General features: G+C 43.1%; 1 protein-coding gene across 4 annotated transcripts in view; it reads left to right on the forward strand.

Annotated features, from left to right (window-relative positions):
- The first annotated feature begins 2,963 nt into the window (after positions 1-2,963).
- The window catches only part of LOC115134070 (EF-hand calcium-binding domain-containing protein 4B-like), a 40,317-nt gene continuing 23,790 nt past the window's right edge, over positions 2,964-19,490 (forward strand). Inside the window, exons 1-4 of one of the 4 annotated variants that reach the window (XR_003864292.2) lie at positions 2,964-3,123; positions 10,265-10,557; positions 18,402-18,513; positions 18,747-18,942. Coding sequence is in view for 2 of the 4 variants with exons in the window: in XM_029667656.2 (XP_029523516.1) it covers positions 10,342-10,557; positions 18,402-18,513; positions 18,747-18,942 (524 nt within the window). In the remaining 2 variants the exon portion in view is untranslated. Of the gene's footprint in view, positions 3,124-10,128; positions 10,558-18,401; positions 18,514-18,746; positions 18,943-19,490 lie in introns of all 4 variants that reach the window. The other 3 variants (XR_010464693.1, XM_029667656.2, XM_029667655.2) reach the window with 3 other exon arrangements.

The following is a 19,490-nucleotide window of genomic DNA, read 5'->3' on the forward strand; positions in this document are numbered from 1 at the left end:
GAAAGGGAGGAGAGGAGGGTTGAGGAGGCAGAATCAGGAGATAGGTTGGAGAAGGTTTGAGCAAAGGGAAGAGATGATAGGATGGAAGAGGAGAGAGAAGCGGGGAGAGAGAGCGAAGGTTGGGACGGCGCGATACCATCCGAGTAGGGGCAGTGTGGGAAGTGTTGGATGAGAGCGAGAGGGAAAAGGATACAAGGTAGTGGTCGGAGACTTGGAGGGGAGTTGCAATGAGGTTAGTGGAAGAACAGCATCTAGTAAAGATGAGGTCGAGCGTATTGCCTGCCTTGTGAGTAGGGGGAAGGTGAGAGGGTGAGGTCAAAAGAGGAGAGGAGTGGAAAGAAGGAGGCAGAGAGGAATGAGTCAAAGGTAGACGTGGGGAGGTTAAAGTCGCCCAGAACTGTGAGAGGTGAGCCGTCCTCAGGAAAGGAGCTTATCAAGGCATCAAGCTCATTGATGAACTCTCCGAGGGAACCTGGAGGGCGATAAATGATAAGGATGTTAAGCTTGAAAGGGCTGGTAACTGTGACAGCATGGAATTCAAAGGAGGCGATAGACAGATGGGTAAGGGAGAAAGAGAGAATGACCACTTGGGAGAGATGAGGATCCCGGTGCCACCACCCCGCTGACCAGAAGCTCTCGGGTGTGCGAGAACACGTGGGCGGACGAAGAGAGAGCAGTAGGAGTAGCGGTGTTGTCTGTGGTGATCCATGTTTCCGTCAGTGCCAAGAAGTCGAGGGACTGGAGGGAAGCATAGGCTGAGATGAACTCTGCCTTGTTGGCCGCAGATCGGCAGTTCCAGAGGCTACCGGAGACCTGGAACTCCACGTGGGTCGTGCGCGCTGGGACCACCAGATTAGGGTGGCCGCGGCCACGCGGTGTGGAGCGTTTGTATGGTCTGTGCAGAGAGGAGAGAACAGGGATAGATAGACACATAGTTGACAGGCTAGAGAAGAGGCTACGCTAATGCAAAGGAGATTGGAATGACAAGTGGACTACACGTCTCGAATGTTCAGAAAGTTAAGCTTACGTAGCAAGAATCTAATTGACTAAAATGATTAAAATGATACAGTACTGCTGAGGTAGGCTAGCTGGCAGTGGCTGCGTTGTTGACACTACACTAATCAAGTCGTTCCGTTGAGTGTAAAGTTTCTACAATGCTGCTATTCGGGGCCAGCTGGCTAGCTAGCAGTGTTGATTACGTTACGTTGCTAAAAGAACGACAATATCTGGCTAGCTAACCTAGAAAATCGCTCTAGACTACACAATTATCTTTGAAACAAAGACGGCTATGTAGCTAGCTATGTAGCTAGCTACGATCAAACAAATCACACCGTTGGGACTGTAATGAAATGAAATGAAAATGTGATACTACCTGTGGAGCGAAGCGGAATGCGACCGAATGCGAAAGTTCTATTCAGTAGACGTTGGCTAGCTGTTGGCTAGCTAGGAGTGACTCCTACGTTAAGGACGACAAATAGCTGGCTAGCTAACCTCGGTAAATTAAGATAATCGCTCTAAGACTACACACTCTAAACTACACAATTATCTTGGATACGAAGACAGCAAAGACAACTATGTAGCTAGCTAACACTACACTAATCAAGTCGTTCAGTTGAGTGTGATAGTTACTACAGTGCTACGGTAGACGGTGAACGTTAGCTAGCTGGCTAGCTGCTGGGCAGATAGGAGGACGACGAAATACGATAATTACGCAATTATCTTTGATACAAAGACGGCTATGTAGCTAGCTAAGAAGAAATTGCTAAGATTAGACAAATCAAACCGTTGTACTATAATGAAATGTAATGAAAAGTTATACAACCTGCAGACCGAAGCAGACCGAAGCGCGGATGCGACCGCTCGCTCCAACCCGGAAGTATATATATGGATGAAGTAAGAAGCTAACATTTAACGGAACCTAACTCAGCAGGAGCTAAAAAAGGCTACTAAAGTTCTCATAATAACTTTGCTTTACAGAAAGAAGGCTACTGAGACAGACAGTGATGTGGCCCTCAGCGGTGAGGCTGGCTGCCCCTTAGGGCCACCACACCTTTACCATACTGTTTTGTACTTCAATCTTGAAAGCACCAGTGTACATACATTCTTTACAGGCTATGGTACATGCTCCTCTAATGCCCTTATCTGAATATTGTTGACACTACAAATCTCATACCTCTGATCTGTACAGTCACCATACAAATACCATTTGGTAAAAAAAGAACATTGAGAGTGACATTAAAACCAACCTTTATTATGAGTAGCCTATTCTGTCATGGTCTCACTACTATACTAATGGCTTTGCATTGTTCAAGTTCCATCAAATTTATGTGTTGTTTCATTTGACACCACTTGGTGGCACCTTCACCTAAGAATCTGCATCCCCATTGAAGCATCTCTGCATGCCAAGAGGAAAGTTGACAAACGGACAAAAGCCAAGAACCTCTTTCCCAAAATGTTCTGGTTAATGAAATTTCTCTACATTTTGAGATGTTTTACGTCATACTTTAATAATCAACATAGACACTAATTCATTTATAATGCACTGTCTCAAATGCAGAGAAGAGTAAACCAGCAGGAATTATTGCCCAAGTCAATAAGCAAGGTATCTATGGCTTTGAAGTGGAAAACTGTCAGTTTTGTCAGAGCTCTCTGTGAAATTATGCTGTGAATGGGATTCAGCTGCAAATGTCATGCATAACGATGGTCATGGTCTAATTTGCAGATACAGTGTAAAAGCCGGGCCTAATTATGATGTCAAAATATCTAGCTAGGCTAATAACAAATATGAATTTATATTTTCTTCTCTGGATACTGGAGTGAATCAATTATTTGCCCCAACCACACTTGACACACTGCATTATGTCTTGAGAAAGTCCAGCTGTGGCATGGGGATTTTCCGACCTGTTCCCCCAGGTTGTCCCACGTAACTTCTGCTTGGAAAGGTTACTATAGCTACAGACGATGCGCGAGGCTTGTCAGCTTTTTTGAAAGTTCCTCCCCCGCAGGCAGTTCAGTGAAATTCCTCCACTGTTACATTGTAAACAGAAGAAATACAGCTTTATCAAATTGTGACAAAGATACACTTTTGATGTTGTCTACGACTATCTTTACTGCCTTCACATGGTAACGTATTACTTTACTTTATCTTACTTTTTTAGGCTACTTTAGCTAGTTGGACTGTACAACTGTCTATAGTGGCGGGTAAGTTAACGTTAACTTGAGAAATATTTGACGGATCATCACCCTGGCTTGATATTAACTTTATGTCGGCAACTCTTTCATTGCGGCGGTGCCAGCGGTTTTACCTTACACATATAAAGATGTTTTTCTTAGGGATGAGGAACATTTTCTATTTTAGTAACGAAAGTCACTTACGTCGCTAAAAATATGACGTGATCAGGAAGTGTCGGTTACATGTTGTTTCAGGTGTTGTGAACTGAATGTTTCACATGCCTTGGCTTGATGATCTGTTAAAATAAGTCGTGTAAATAATTGAAGATGAAGGTATCTGTCTGTCTCATAGGGTGTGTTAGGCATTGTGCTGATTGATTTTCTACACGAATGATCAATTGGTAGTACTTAAGTCCACTAAAAAAGTATGTCTACATCTTTAGAAAATGCAGATCAGAACCTCATTTTTCATCCAGTCATTAGTTTTATAATATAGTCTGCAACACTGCTTTGCCATTGCATTACAATATTGCAGTGCAGACCTGTTACACAATTTCACTACACTACTTTAGCATTGTATAATTGTTCCACTATCCACAATGTTAAATTGAGAGCAGCATTGGGAAGTGGCCTCAACTCGGAAGTGAGTTTCAATTGCCAGTTGTCTGACTTGGTGTACTTGAAAAACCTCTGACCCGGTAAGATGTGCTGGAACCACAGACTGATGTATGGCCTCGGCCTGATTGAACTAGATTGTCACATATCAAGACATGATGCTGTTTAGTTACCACACACATTGACCTAGTTACTTACACTCCCATACATATTGATTTGGACATTGAAGCTAAAACTTTTAATTTGGCTCTATACTCCAGCATTTTGGATTTGAGATACAGTACAGAATGTCACCTTTTATTTGAAGGTATTTTTTTGCCATTTAGAAATGAAAGCACTTTATGTATCTAGTCCCTCCATTTGAAGGTGTCATAAGTATATGGACAAGATCACTTATAATGTATTAACCCCTTCACGTTTCTGTACTATGTTTACTATCATATCAAAAATCTAATCTAATTTTATTGTCATATACACATATTTAGCAGATGTTATTGCGGGTGTAGTGAAATGCTTGTGTTACTACTGCACTGTTGAAGATAGGATCTAACAATTCTCAACAATACACAAATCTAAAAGTAAAATCATGGAAATAAGAAATATAGAATACAGTATATACATATGAGATGAGTAAAGCAGTATGTAATCATTATTAAAGTGACTAGTGTTCCAGCAGCCTCTAAGGTGCATGGTTGAGTAACCGGGTGGTAGCTGGCTAGTGATGGCTAAACAGGTTAACAGTCTGATGGCCTTGAGATAGAAGCTGTTGTTCAGTCTCTCAGTCCCAGCTTTGATGCACCTTTATTGACTTCGCCTTCTGGCTGACATCAAGGTGAACATGCCGTTGCTCGGGTGGTTGATGTCCTTGATGATCTTTTTGGCCTTCCTGTGAAATCAGGTGCTGTAAGTGTCCTGGCGGGCAGGCAGTGTGCCCCCGGTGATGCGTTGGACAGACCACACCACCCTCTGGAGAGCCCTGCGGTTGCAGGCGGTGCAGTTGCCGAATCAGGCGGTGATACAGCCCGACAGAATGCTTTCAATTGTGCATCTGTAAAAGTTTGTGAGGGTCCAAGCCAAGTTTCTTCAGCCTCCTGAAGAGGCGCTGTTGAAGAGGCGTCTGTGTGGGTGGACCTTTTCAGATTGTCAGTGATGTGTGCGCCAAGGAAATTGAAGCTTTCCACCTTCTCCACTGCAGTCCCGTAGTCCTTCCAGGACATTTCCAGAATTTTCCATGGGAATTTTTTCCGTTTTTGCTTAAAACCTCTTAGGGATAGGGGGCAGTATTTTCACGTCTGGATGAAAAGCGTGCCCAAAGTAAACTGCCTGCTACTCAGGCCCAGAATCTAGGATATGCATACAATTGGTAGATTTAGATAGAAAACACTCTAAAGTTTCTAAAACTGTTAAAATGATGTCTGAGTATAACATAACTGATATGAGAGGCGAAACCCCAAGGGAACCCCCCCCCCAAAAAAAAAATTCAGCTTACCACTATTTTCAATGGCTACAACTTTAATCATAAGTCCAAGTCCTCCCAGATTGCAGTTCCTATGGCTTCCACTAGATGTCAACAGTCTTTAGAAAGAGTTTCAGGCTGGTTTTTGGAAAAATGACCCAGAAATTGTAGTTTTTATAGGTGGCTCCCATTTTGGCTGTAGTGTTTCCAAGCACGTGGAGGAAAGCGCATTCTTTCTTATCCGGTAATGAACATACTATTCTCCGTCTTAAATTTTATAGTTTATTTGCGTTTTAGGATACCTAAGGTTTGATAATAAACATTGTTTGACTTGTTTGGAAAAGTTTATTAGTAACGTTTGGGATTCATTTTGTATGCATTTTGATGAAGGGAAACTGGATGGATTATTGACTGAAGCGCGCTAGCTAAACTAAGTTTTTATGGATATAAAGAAGGACATTATCGAACAAAATGACCATTTGTGATGTAACTGGGACCTTTTGGAGTACAAACAGAAGAAGATCATCAAAGGTAAGTCATTTTTTATATCAATATTTCTGACCTTCGTGTCGCACCTCACTGGTTGAAATCGGTTTGTCATGCATTTGTATGCGGGGCGCTGTCGCCTGGTTTGCTTTCGCCGTAAAGCCTTTTTGAAATCTGACACAGCGGCTGGATTAACAAGAAGTTAAGCTTTATTTTGATTAAAACACTTGTATGTTTTATGAATTTTTATTATGAGTATTTCTGTTTTTGAATTTGGCCTGCTGCAATTTCACTGGATGTTGTCAAGTCAATCCCGCGGGAAGGGATCTCTAAGAAGTTAAATTCATAAAATAACTTATAACAGTATACCTTTTTTTGTGGGATACACATAAGGCAATTCTAGGTCTTGTGGCATATTTTGGTTAAACTATCCCCAAATCAATGGAATTGCAACCCTCTGCATGCACAGAGCATTCTTCCATCACATGTACAGCTGAATCTCAAGATCTTGCACAGTAATGGGATGCTCTTGAGCCCACACTACTACACTGTCTGAGCCAAGGACTACATGCTTGCTGGTAAATTTTGATTACAATACTGGGTGGGGTGGATATATTTTATATGACATATATGATTATTTTGTTAACTAGTAAATCAACTCAGCAAAAAAGATACGTCCCCTTTTCAGGACCCTGTCTTTCAAAGATAATTCGTAAAAATCTAAATAACGTCACAGATATTCATTGTAAAGGGTTTAAACATTGTTTCCAATGCTTGTTCAATGAACCATAAACAATTAATGAGCATGCACCTGTGGAACGGTTGTTAAGACACTAACAGCTTACAGATGGTAGGCAATTAAGGTCACAGTTATGAAAACTTAGGACACTAAAGAGGCCTTTCTACTGACTCTGAAAGACACCAAAAGAAAGATGCCCAGGCGGCCTGCTCATCTGCGTGAACGTGCTTTAGGCATGCTGTAAGGAGGCATGAGAACTGCAGATGTGGCCAGGGCAATAAATTGCAATGTCCATACTGTGAGAGGCCTAAGACAGCACTACAGGGAGACAGGATGGACAGCTGATCGTCCTCGCAGTGGCAGATCACGTGTAACAACCCCTGCACAGGATCGGTAGATGGCAACAACAACTGCCAGAGTTACACCAGGAACACACAATCCCTCCATCAGTGCTCAGACTGTCTGCAATAGGCTGAGAGAGGCTGGACTGAGGGCTTGTAGGCCTATTGTAAGGCAGGTCCTCACCAGACATCACCGGCAACAACATCGCTTATGGGCACAAACCCACCATCGCTGGACCAGACAGGACTGGCAAAAAGTGCTCTTTTCTGACGAGTCGCGGTTAGCTCTCACCAGAGGTGATGGTCGGATTCACATTTGTTGTCGAAGGAATGAGCGTTACACCGAGGCCTGTACTCTGGAGCGAGATCGATTTGGAGGTGGAGGGTCCGTCATGGTCTGGGCGGTGTGTCACAGCACCATCGGACTGAGCTTGTTGTCATTGCAAGCAATCTCAACTCTGTGCGTTACAGGGAAGACATCCTCCTCCCTCATCTGGTACCCTTCCTGCAGGCTCATCCTGACATGACCCTCCAGCATGATTTCCTGCAAGACAGGAATGTCAGTGTTCTGCCATGGCCAGTGAAGAGGCCGGATCTCAATCCCATTGAGCACGTCTGGGACCTGTTGGATCGGAGGGTTAGAGCTAGGGCCATTCCCCCCAGAAGTGTCCAGGAACTTGCAGGTGCCTTGGTGGAAGAGTGGGGTAGCATCTCACAGCAAGAACTGGCAAATCTGGTGCAGTCCATGAGGGGGAGGTGCACTGCAGTACTTATTTTTGATTTTGACTTTGAAAGAGATTTCAGAATGTTCTTCGCCTAGCATACACCCCTCCAACCAGACATGCTTTATCTACTCATTTGCTGGATGCGGAGTTCAGCAGAGTTCAAGTGAAGGTCAAGCAAATCAGAGAGAAAGCAGACTGTATTGCAATCATCTCTGATGAATGTTCGTGGCCAAGGAATAATTAACTACATCCTCTCCACCCCTCAACCAGTATTCTGCAAGAGCAGACACAGGGGATAACAGACACACCGGTCTCTACATTGCTGATGAGCTGAAGGAAGTCATCAATGACCTTGGACCACAGAATGTATTTGCACTGGTGACAGACAATGCTGCAAACATGAAGACAGCTTGGTCTAAAGTGGAGGAGTCCTACCCTCACATCACACCCATTGGCTGTGCTGCTCATGCATTGAATCTGCTCAAGGACATCATGGCACTGAAAACAATGGATACACTCTACAAGAGAGCCAAGGAAATGGTTAGGTATGTGAAGGGTCATCAAGTTATAGCAGCAATCTACCTCACCAAGCAAAGTGAGAAGAATAAGAGCACCACATTGAATCTGCCCAACACCCGTTGGGGTGGTGTTGTCGTCATGTTTGACTGTCTCCTGGAGGGGAGGTGTCTCTCCAAGAAATGGCCACATCACAGTCTGCTGATTTGGACTGCCCCATCAAGAGGATCCTCCTGTATTATGTATTTTGGGAGAGAGTGGTAAGCAGCCTGAAACTCCTGAAACCTATGGCAGTAGCCATTGCATGGATTGAGGAAGACAATGCCATCATGTCTGATGTTCAGACTCTGCTTGCAAATGTAAGAGAAGAAATCTGTTCTGCCCTGCCCACTTCACTGTTGCTCCAAGCAGAGGAAAAATACATAAAAAGCCTGAAGACTTCTGCCTGAAGCCCATACACACCGCAGCGTACATGGTGGACCCCAAATATACTGGCAATAGCATCCTGTCTGGTGCAGAGATCAACAAGGCCTATGGTGTTATCACTACCAGGTCTCGCCACCTTGGCCTGGATGAGGGCAAGGTTCTTGGCAGTCTGGCGAAGTACACTTCCAAGCAAGGGCTTTGGAATGGAGATGCAATATGGCAGTTGTGCCAACATATCTCATCAGCTACCTGGTGGAAGGAACTTTGTGGATCTGAGGCTCTTTCTCCTGTTGCCTCCATCCTCCAAATCCCACCAACATCAGCTGCCTCAGAGCGCAACTGGTCCTTTTTTTGGGAACACACACACCAAGGCACGCAACAGGCTGACTAATGCAAGGGTTGAAAAATTGGTGGCCATCCGGGCAAATTTGAGTCTTTTTGAGCCTGACAACAAGCCATCCTCAACAAGGTTGGAAAGTGACAGTGAAGAATAGGCCTCAGAGTCTGATGTTCAAGAGGTGGCCATTGAGGAGGTCCAGGGAGAAGACATGGATGCCTGAGAGGAAGACAACCAAAGCTTCAGTTTCTAGACTTTTTACAGATGTATGTTGAAAAGGTTTTTGGGAGATGCGATTGATCATTGGGGATCATTCAATATTCCCTTTCTTTTGTTGTTCAGTGAAATCATCCCATGTGAAGAGTCAACTCATTTAATTAAAGTTGAATTTAATCATTTGCAATTATGTCTACTTATGATAAGGTAAAAGATTTATGTTTCTGTCTCCATATTTATTTAACCAGGTAGGCTAGTTGAGAACAAGTTCTCATTTGCAACTGCGACCTGGCCAAGATAAAGCATAGCAATTCGACACATACAACAACACAGAATTACACATGGAATAAACAAAACAGTCAATAACACAAAGAAAAAAATATATACACATGGTACAAGACAAAGACGTCTGACTGCTACGCCATCTTGGATCATATGATATGGTAAATATATCCAATGCAAAAAACATCTACATTTAAATGGTATTAATATTAATTAGCATATTTCCGTTAATTCCCATATATTCCCACGGAAAGTTTCCACCTCTGAATATTCCCCAAAATGTGCAACCCTAATTGCGATTATCACGATTCTATATGTTTTGTGATTCGATACTGTGATTTTATACCGATTCAATGTTCCAAACATATTACTCAACATATGTCTGCAGCAGAGGGACAGAGCCATGAGAATTTGTTTTCATCAGTCATGGATATAAGTGTTCAAATCAATTGACTCCCTTTTTAAAAAGAAGATGAACAATCTATGAAGGAAAAATACTTGAGTTTTGGTGCCGGTACAGCCAACTAGAGAAAAAAATATATTGTGATTTTGTCAAAATTATACGATACGATATATCATCAAAAATAATATCCCGATATGTAACTGTATCGATTTTTTTGTTTGTTGCCCTCATCACTAATTATTAGGCTACATGTCATTATATTCTAATAAGATCTAGGTTATGTTATCTAGAGAAAATGAACAACATTAAAATGCTATGTATAGAAAGACAATAGTCTGACATGCTCCTTCATTCAGAGAGAGTTATTTAAAGGGATCTATTTTACCTTTGCTTCTTTCCTGTCTATCTCTCTCAGACTATGCTTCATCTACTAATTAAAGAGGCGGTTGCTAAGAGATAACAAGCAGTGACATCGCTGCTGAGAGCCTCTGATGTGCTGCAGCCTGAACCTGCATCTCTACTCTGGGTCTCTTCTCTTAACCCCCATCTAGACCTGAGTGCACCTGACCCATGTGAAGGAGTAGGGGGAGAGAGAGAGAAAGCGGAGTCACACCACATACCACACGCCATGGCAGCTTTCACCAGTACCCCGAAAGTGAATTCCGGGAGTGCTCCTCACCACGGGTTCAGGGTGGAGAGCCCAGCGGAGTGTGACTGGAAGGACTGTGACACTGGAGGCAGCGAGAGGTCTAGAGGACACCGCACCATGCTGGAGAAGACCCATGACTTCTTCCAGACCTGTGACATTGAGGACAAGGGCTTCATCACCCGCCGGGACATGCAGGTAAGATCACCTATATGGGATCACCGAGTCTGACAGTCATCTCATAGGAAGTTATTGAAATGTTTAGGCTACACTAGACGTGCATTATGTATGTTCCAATCCCTACTGTGTAGTTCCCTAGTCATGTGTCAATGTTACTTTTATGTCATTATGTCAAGAGTACCAAATATTTTAAAGCTCAAACTTTTGATACTGATTTTTACGATGCACTGTGATTCATGCTGAATATTGTTTTGCCGCTCTGAAGGTTCAAAATAATTCTGAGTGGTAGTCGGTTGGAGTTGTGATGGATTTCTCTAGATGTATTCTAGCCAACACACCTGGTCCCGTATCTCACTATTGTTATCATTCAGGTTTTTGTAAGGGCTTCTGAATGACTGCTGTTAACAATAGAATACACTAAACAATGAGGAAATTATAGCAATCTAACAACTGCAACAAATCCTCCATAGACGTTTATGTTAGATTTGGAGACAAATATCTGGTAAGTTCATTAGGCTGCACATGGAAGACAGACTGTGCGTGCTCCTTAGAATTAGCTAGAACACTTATATATCTCTGTTGTATGCTCATTAGAGATGTTTCTGAGGACATTCATTCTAATTCAGGAGTGTATGTGAAAAGAGTGCCAGGAACCCACAACACCTACTGGCAGAAAAGAGCCAAGCGGATCCACGCTTTGTCATACATCTCCTTCAGCTGCATTATTGTGCAGATCCAGAAGCCTTTCACATTCATCCATGGCAGTATTATTTTAATGGAGCACTTGTGATCCCACGCCGTGACAAGGGTCTCTCAATAGAATGGATGGGTCTCTTTGATCATTGCTTACGGAAGTATATTGAAAATGACCTTGTCCTCATGTTCATTAGGAGTGGAAGAATTACATTTTTTTAGTAATGGAAATGCATAACTCAACATATGCAGGAGTGCACAGTACATTGATTCTCCCACTGTGTAAATTAGTCTAATTAACATACAAGTAGGTAGTCAGTGTTAGCAACTGAAATGCAGATCTGCTGGCCTATAGCTTCAGTGCATTCGGAAAGTATTCAGACCCCTTGACTTTTTCCACATTTTGTTACGTTACAGCATTATTCTAAAATGTATTAAATAAATAAAAATCGCATCAATCTATACACACAAAACCCCAAGATGACAAAGCGAAAACCGTTTTTTAGACATTTTTGCAAATGTATTCAAAATAAAAAACTGAAATACCTTATTTACATAAGTTTTCCGGCCCTTTGCTGTGAGACTCGAAATTGAGCTCAAGTGCATCCTGTTTCCATTGATCATGTTTCTACAACTTGGAATTCAATTGATTGGACATGATTTGGAAAGGCAAACACCTGTCTATATAAGGTCTCACGGTTGACAGTGCATGTCAAGCCAAAACCCAAGCCATGAGGTCAAGGGAATTGTCTGTAGAGCTCCAAGACAGGATTGTGTCGAGGCACAGATCTGGGGAGGGTACCAAAACACTGTGATTTGCGTGAAGAGGAGGTGGAGATAAAGGGGCCAAAGGGCGGGCTGCCTTCTGAGAATTCGTAGGCGATCTAATAAAATCCCACTTACTTCCATTCTGCTAGCACATGTGCAATCTTTGGAGAAGAAAATAGATGACCTACGCGCGAGATTAAACTACCAATGGGACATTCAAAACTAATATCTTATGCTTCACGGAGTCGTGGCTGAATGACGACACTATCAACATACAGCTGGCTGGTTATACGCTGTACCGGCAGGATAGAACAGCGGCGTCTGGTAAGACAAGGGGCGGCGGACGATGTATTTTTGTAAATAACAGCTGGTGCATGATATCTAAGGAAGTCTCGAGCTATTGCTCATCTGAGGTAGAGAGCGGGTTGCCTCGGGCGGCGCCTAGCAGCTGACTTAGAACTGGTGCGGACCAGGGGAATCCGACTGTTTAATTAAAACAAAGCATCGCGAAGGCCCAAGGTGGGTGATGACGCGATGTGATTTCTGCCCAATGCTCTGAATGTCAAAGTGAAGTATGTAGACCACACTATCTACTTTGAGTTTTCATCTGTATTTGTCATAGCTGTTTACATACCACAACAGTCAGAGGCTGGCACTAAGACAGCATTGAATGAGCTGTATTCCACCCATAAGCAAACAAGAAAACGCTCACTCAGAGGCTGCGCTCTTGGTAGCCGGGGACTTTAATGCAGGGAATCTTAAATCCGTTTTACCAAATTTCTATCAGCATGTTAAATGTGCAACCTGGACCACCTTTACTCCACACACAGAGACGCATACAAAGCGCTCCATCGCCCTCCATTTGGCAAATCTGACCCTAATTCTATCCTCCTGATTTCTGCTTACAAGCTAAAATTAAAGCGGAAAGCACCAGTGGCTAGATCAATAAAAAAAAGTGGTCAGATGAAGCAGATGCTAAGCTACAAGACTGTTTTGCTAGCACAGACTGGAATATGTTATGGGATTCCTCTGATGGCATTGAGGAGTACACCACATGAGTCATTGGCTTTGGGCATCGATGACGTTGTCCCCACAGTGACCGTACGTACATACCCCAACCAGAAGCCATGGATTACAGGCAACATCCGCACTGAGCTAAAGGGTAGAGCTGCTGCTTTCAAGGAGCGGGACTCTAACCCAGAAGCTTATAAGAAGTCCCGCTATGCCCTCCGACAAACCATCAAACAGGCAAAGCGTCAATACAGGACTAAGATTGAATCGCACAACACCAGCTCTGACTCTCGTTGTATGTGGCAGGGCTTGCAAACCATTAGACTACAAAGGGAAGCACAGCCGAGAGCTGCCCAGTGACACGAGCCTACCAGATGAGCTAAACTACTTCTATGCTTGCTTCGAGGCAGATGGCACTAAAACATGCTTAACAGCACCAGCTCTTCCGGAAGACTGTGTGATCACGCTCTCAGCAGCCGATGTGAGTAAGACCTTTTAAACAGGTCAAGATTCAGAAGGCCGCAGGGCCAGACGGATTACCAGGACGTGTACTGCAAGCATGCGCTAACTGGCAAGTGTCTAAACTGACATTTTCAACCTCTCCCTGTCCGAGTCTGTAATACCATAATTTATTAAACAGACCAACATAGTCCCTGTGCCCAAGAGGACTAAGGTAACCTGCCTAAATGACTACCGACCCATAACACTCATGTCTGTAGCCATGAAGTGCTTTGAAAGGCTGGTCATGGTTCACATCAACACCATTATACAAGAAACCCTAGACCCACTCCAATTTGCATACCACCCCAACAGATCCACAGATTATGCAATCTATTGCACTCCACACTGCCCTTTCCCACCTGGACAAAAGGAACACCTATGTGAGAATGCTATTCATTGACTACAGTTCAGCGTTCAACACCATAGTGTCCTCAAAGCTCATCAATAAGCTAAGGACCCTGGGACTAAACACCTCCCTCTGCAACTGGATCCTGAACTTCCTGACGGGCCACCCCCAGGTGGTAAGGGTAGGTAACAACACATCCACCACGCTGATCCTCAACACAGGGGCTCCTCAGGGGTGCGTGCTCAGCCCCATCCTGTACTCCCTGTTTACTCATGACTGCATGGCCAGGCACGACTCCAACACCATTAACCTCTCTGAGATATGTGGGACGGTAGCGTCCACATCGCCAACAGCCAGTGAAAGTGCAGTGCGCCAAATTCAAAACAACAAAAATCTCATAATTAAAATTCCTCAAGCATACAAGTATTTTACACCATTTTAAAGATAAGATTCTCATTAATTCAGCCACAGTGTGATTTCAAAAAGGCTTTACAGCGAAAGCACCACAAACGATTATGTCAGGTCACCACCAACTCACAGAAAAACACAGCAGTTTTTCCAGCCAAAGAGAGGAGTCACAAAAAGCACAAATAGAGAAAATTAATCATTAATCTTTGATCTTCATCAGGTGACACTCATAGGACTTCATGTTACACAATACATGTATGTTTTCTTACGCGTTATGTTCAGTAGTTATAAAACATGCAGTAATTTACAGAAATACTCATCATAAATGTTGATGAAAATACAAGTGTTGTACATGGAATTAGAGATATACTTCTCCTTAATGCAACCGCTGTGTCAGATTTCAAAAAAACTTTACAGAAAAAGCAAACCATGCAATAATCTGAGTACAGCGTTCAGACAACAAAGCAGCCAAAAAGATATCCGCCATATTGTGTAGTCAACATTAGTCAGAAATAGCATTATAAATATTCACTTACCTTTGATCTTCATCAGAATCCACTCCCAAGAATCCCAGTTCCACAATAAATGTTTGATTTGTTTGATAAAGTTAATTTATGTCCAAATAGCCTCTTTTGTTAGGGCGTTTGGCAAACAAATCCAAACACTCATTCAGGTCCTGCCAAACGTCGGACGAAAAGTTAAAAAAGTTCCGTTACAGCCCGTAGAAACTTGTCAAACTAAGTATAGAAACATTCTTTAGGATGTTTTTTTTATCATAAATGTTCAATAATGTTCCAACCGGAGAATTCCTATCCCTCAAGGTGATCAAGACAAAAGAGATGATTGTGGACTACAGGAAAAAGATGACCGAGCATGCCCCCATTCTCATCGACAGGGCTGCATTGGAGCAGGTTGAGAGCTTCAAGTTCCTTGGTGTCCACATCACCAAAAAACTAACTTGGTCCATGCACACCAAGACCGTTGTGAAGAGGGCACGACAAAACCTATTCCCCCTCAGGCGGGCTGTATCACCGCCTGGTACGGCAACTGCTCCGCCCTCAACCGTAAGGCTCTCCAGAGGGTAGTGAGGTCTGCACAACGCATCACCGGGGGCAAACTACCTGCCCTCCAGGACACCTACACCACCCGATGTTACAGGAAGGCCATAAAGATCATCAAGGACATCAACCACCCGAACCACTGCCTGTTCACCCCGCTATCATCCAGAAGGCGAGGTCAGTACAGGTGCATCAAAGCTGGGACTGAGAGACTGAAAAACAGCTTCTATCTCAAGGCTATCAGACTGTTAAACAGCCACCATTGAGTGGCTGCTGCCAACACACTGTCATTGACACTGACCCAACTCCAGCCACTTTAATAATGGGAATTGATGGGAAATTATGTAAATATATCACTAGCCACTTTAAACAATGCTACCTTATATAATGTTACTTACCCTACATTATTCATCTCATATGCATACGTATATACTGTACTCTACATCATCGACTGCATCCTTATGTAATACATGTATCACTAGCCACTTTAACTATGCCACTTTGTTTTACTTTGTCTACATACTCATCTCATATGTATATACTGTACTCGATACCATCTACTGTATGCTGCTCTGTACCATCACTCACTCATATATCCTTATGTACATATTCTTTATCCCCTTACACTGTGTATAAGACAGTAGTTTTAGAATTGTTAGTTAGATTACTTGTTGGTTATCACTGCATTGTCGGAACTAGAAGCACAAGCATTTCGCTACACTCGCATTAACATCTGCTAACCATGTGTATGTGACAAATAAAATTTGATTTGATTTGATTTGAGGATACTGAAAAGATTTGGCATGGGTCCTCAGATCCTCAAAAGGTTCTAAAGCTGCGCCATCGAGAGCATCCTAACTGGTTGCATAACTGCCTGGTATGGCAAATGCTCGGCCTCCGACCGCAAGGCACTACAGAAGGTAGTGCGTACGGCCCAGTACATCACTGGGGCCAAGCTTCCTGCCATCCAGGACCTTTATACCAGGCGGTGTCTGAGGAAGGCCCTCTGACACCATCAGAGGAAGGCACTTGTCAAAGACTCCAGCCACAACAGTCATAGACTGTTCTCTCTGTTTCCGCACGGCAAGCGGTACCGAAGCGCCAAGTCTAGGTCCAAGAGGCTTCTAAACAGCTTCTACCCCCAAGCCATAAGACTTCTGAACACCTAATCAAATGGCTACTCAGACTATTTGCATTGCCAACCCCCACTTTTTTTACACCGCTGCTACTCTCTGTTATCATCTATGCATAGTCACTTTAATAACTCTACCTACATGTACATATTACTTCAGCTAACCGGTTGCCCCTGCACATTGAGTCGGTAGCGGTACCCCCCTGTATATAATCTCGCTGTTATTTTACTGCTGCTCTTTAATTACTTGTTACTTTTATTTTTTGTTCTTATCCTTTAAAAAAACTGCATTGTTGGTTAGGGCTCTTAAGTAAGCATTTCATTTTAAGGTCTACACCTGTTGTATTCAGCACATGTGGTTTGATTTGACTATTCAGGTTGGGGGAATGATGAATGGAGCAAAGTACAGAGAGATCCTTGATGAAAACCTGTTCCAGAGTGCTCAGGACTGACCCTAAGCACACAGCCAAGACAACGTAGGAGTGGCTTCGGGATAAGTCTCTGAATGTCCTTGAGTGGTCCAGCCAGAGCCTGGACTTGAACCCGATCAAACATCTCTGGAAAGACCTGAAAATAGCTGTGCAGCGACGCTCCCCATCCAATCTGGCAGAGCTTGAGATGATCTGCAAAGAAGAATGGGAGAAACTTCCAAAACCGGTGTGCCAAGCTTGTAGCGTCATATACCCAAGAAGACTCCAGGCTTTACTCGCTGCTAAAGGGGATTCAACAAAGTACAGAGTAAAGGGTCTGAATGCTTATGTAAATGTGATATTGATGGGGTTAAAAAAAAAAAAATTGCACAAATATCATAAACCTGTTTTTGCTTTGTCATTATGGGGTATTGTGTGTAGATTGACAAGGGACAAAAACTACATAATAAACTACGTAACAAAATGTGGGAAAAGTCAAGGGGTCTGAATACTTTCCGAATCCACTACATACAACCAGAGCAGGTGGTACAGGAAAGTCATTTTGATTTAGTCAGGTATTTACTATGCTTGATAAGGCAACCCTTGTTTATCCACAAGGGTTAAGAATCTGGTTAAGTGGCACAAGAACCCTTTTTATATGTTTTATTTACTTTAATAACGTATTCTAGCAATTGACAGCATTGCCATAGATGTGCACATGTAGCATTTTGTGCTGATGCACATACTGTACAGCCTGTACAATGTTTTTCACACCATGACCTAAAGGTTGGCAGTGGTGTGTCTCAGGCTGTGAACTCTGTTTGCTGACATAAGGGATGTGTTCAGTCCAGATAACAGAATGTACAAACAGTGGACAGCAGAGTTCCTACTATGAATTTCACAAGTGGTTTGTTTCAGTGTAAACATTGACATGCACAGCTCACAGAGGTGTGGCAGCATTTGGCTTTTCAAGATCATTCTGGTCTTTACTGTTTATTTTCAGGGTTTCAGTAGGTTTTAAGTCTCTTGTTTGCTTGTCTATATTCCAAACAGTTTTTACACTCTGCTTGGCCTTGGTGTGTAAATGGTGGTATGTATTAACACAGATTAAGGTTTATGTTGTTGACTTTTTTTGCTGTTTTTGTTGACTGGGCATATGTTAATTTCTAAAATGTTTGGGTTCAATCCGAATAAAGATGTCACAAGTTCATTAATATAAACATTTTACAAAACAAAAATAGAGTAGTTATTCACAATTCCTTCATCATGAACCCAATACATCCATTAGATCAGTTGTGTGAGCGCAAATAATACACTATCCTACTCCTTATGAACATGAAGTCCCTATAAATACTCGTCCTGTACTTGGATACAAATCTCTTCTGATGCTAATCATAGTGTTGAGTGTTTTCCCAGGGGCTTATGCCTGGCTGGCAGCTGTTGTACCATGTAATGTATTGTTAATGTAAATACTCCGGAATCCTTCAGGTCCCCAGTCGTGTCAATGTCACCTGACAGTGTGTCCTACTCCACAGAGGCTCCATGGAGAGCTGCCCCTCAGTGCCGAGGAGCTGGAGAATGTCTTTGACACCCTGGACTCTGACGGCAATGGATACCTCACCCTGGAGGAATTCTCCTTGGGCTTTAGTAGGTTGACTATGTTCCCTTCTCACTTTCTACTCTCCACTGTATGTTTTTGTGCTGTGATTGTTCAGTTTTGATGTCAATCTTAGTGTCTATTTCCACATAATAACATCAACAGTGCTAGTGCACCGTGCAGGCGGAGTATGGTAGCTCAGCGTAGGTGCAGGTAGAGGGAAAGAGTGGAGAGTGAGAGTAAAGGATATTATGAATAATCTCCTGGATTCTTGTTTCTCTAGGTGAGTTCCTGTTTGGCCGGAGGATCTCTGCAACAGAGGGGATGGCCAGCCCCATTGCCAAGGAACCCACTCAGGGCCCTCCAGACTCCCTGTACCAGACCCAGTGGGAGGAACGGTTGGTGGGCAGTGAGGACGAGGAGGAGAGGCACTTCTGCATGCTAATGGAGAGCTTGGGAGCCAGCAACGTCTTTGAGGAGTGAGTGTTTTTGTCTTATGCAATCCACCCCTCAATAATGCCCTCAAATGACCTATTTGTCTATTCCATTAGATTGGTCAGCTGTGCAAAACAAAAAGCACTGTAAGTTGCCACTCCTTAGTAGTGCGAGCCACTACTTGCTGTTTCAATCTACTTGCTTCGATATTTCTCTGGAAATTCTGAGCTTAACAACCAAGCATAGAACATAGTACACTTCAGGATTTAATCTGTCTTCTTCCTCAAAAACATCAGACATAGGAAAAGTTCATCAACATTGATTTGGCTTGCTTAACCTTCAACAAATCATTACAGTCGATGACATTCATGTCTATTCCAGACATTGGTGACTGGGTGCTGGTACCAATGATTTTGGCTTTTTGAACTCCAGGCATTGGGAGGGAAAAGATAAAGCCAGGCCTCGTATAACGCATGACTAGACTCACCTTTAGCAAACAAGTACAGCTCAATAAAGTTAAACAGTAGGAGTGGAGGATGTACATTTGATAAGGACTTCCTATTGACTGTGTAAACCTGGGTTAGAACCAGAG

This window comes from Oncorhynchus nerka, linkage group LG9a (assembly GCF_034236695.1).
Source record: "Oncorhynchus nerka isolate Pitt River linkage group LG9a, Oner_Uvic_2.0, whole genome shotgun sequence".
NCBI classification, from domain to species: domain Eukaryota; kingdom Metazoa; phylum Chordata; class Actinopteri; order Salmoniformes; family Salmonidae; genus Oncorhynchus; species Oncorhynchus nerka.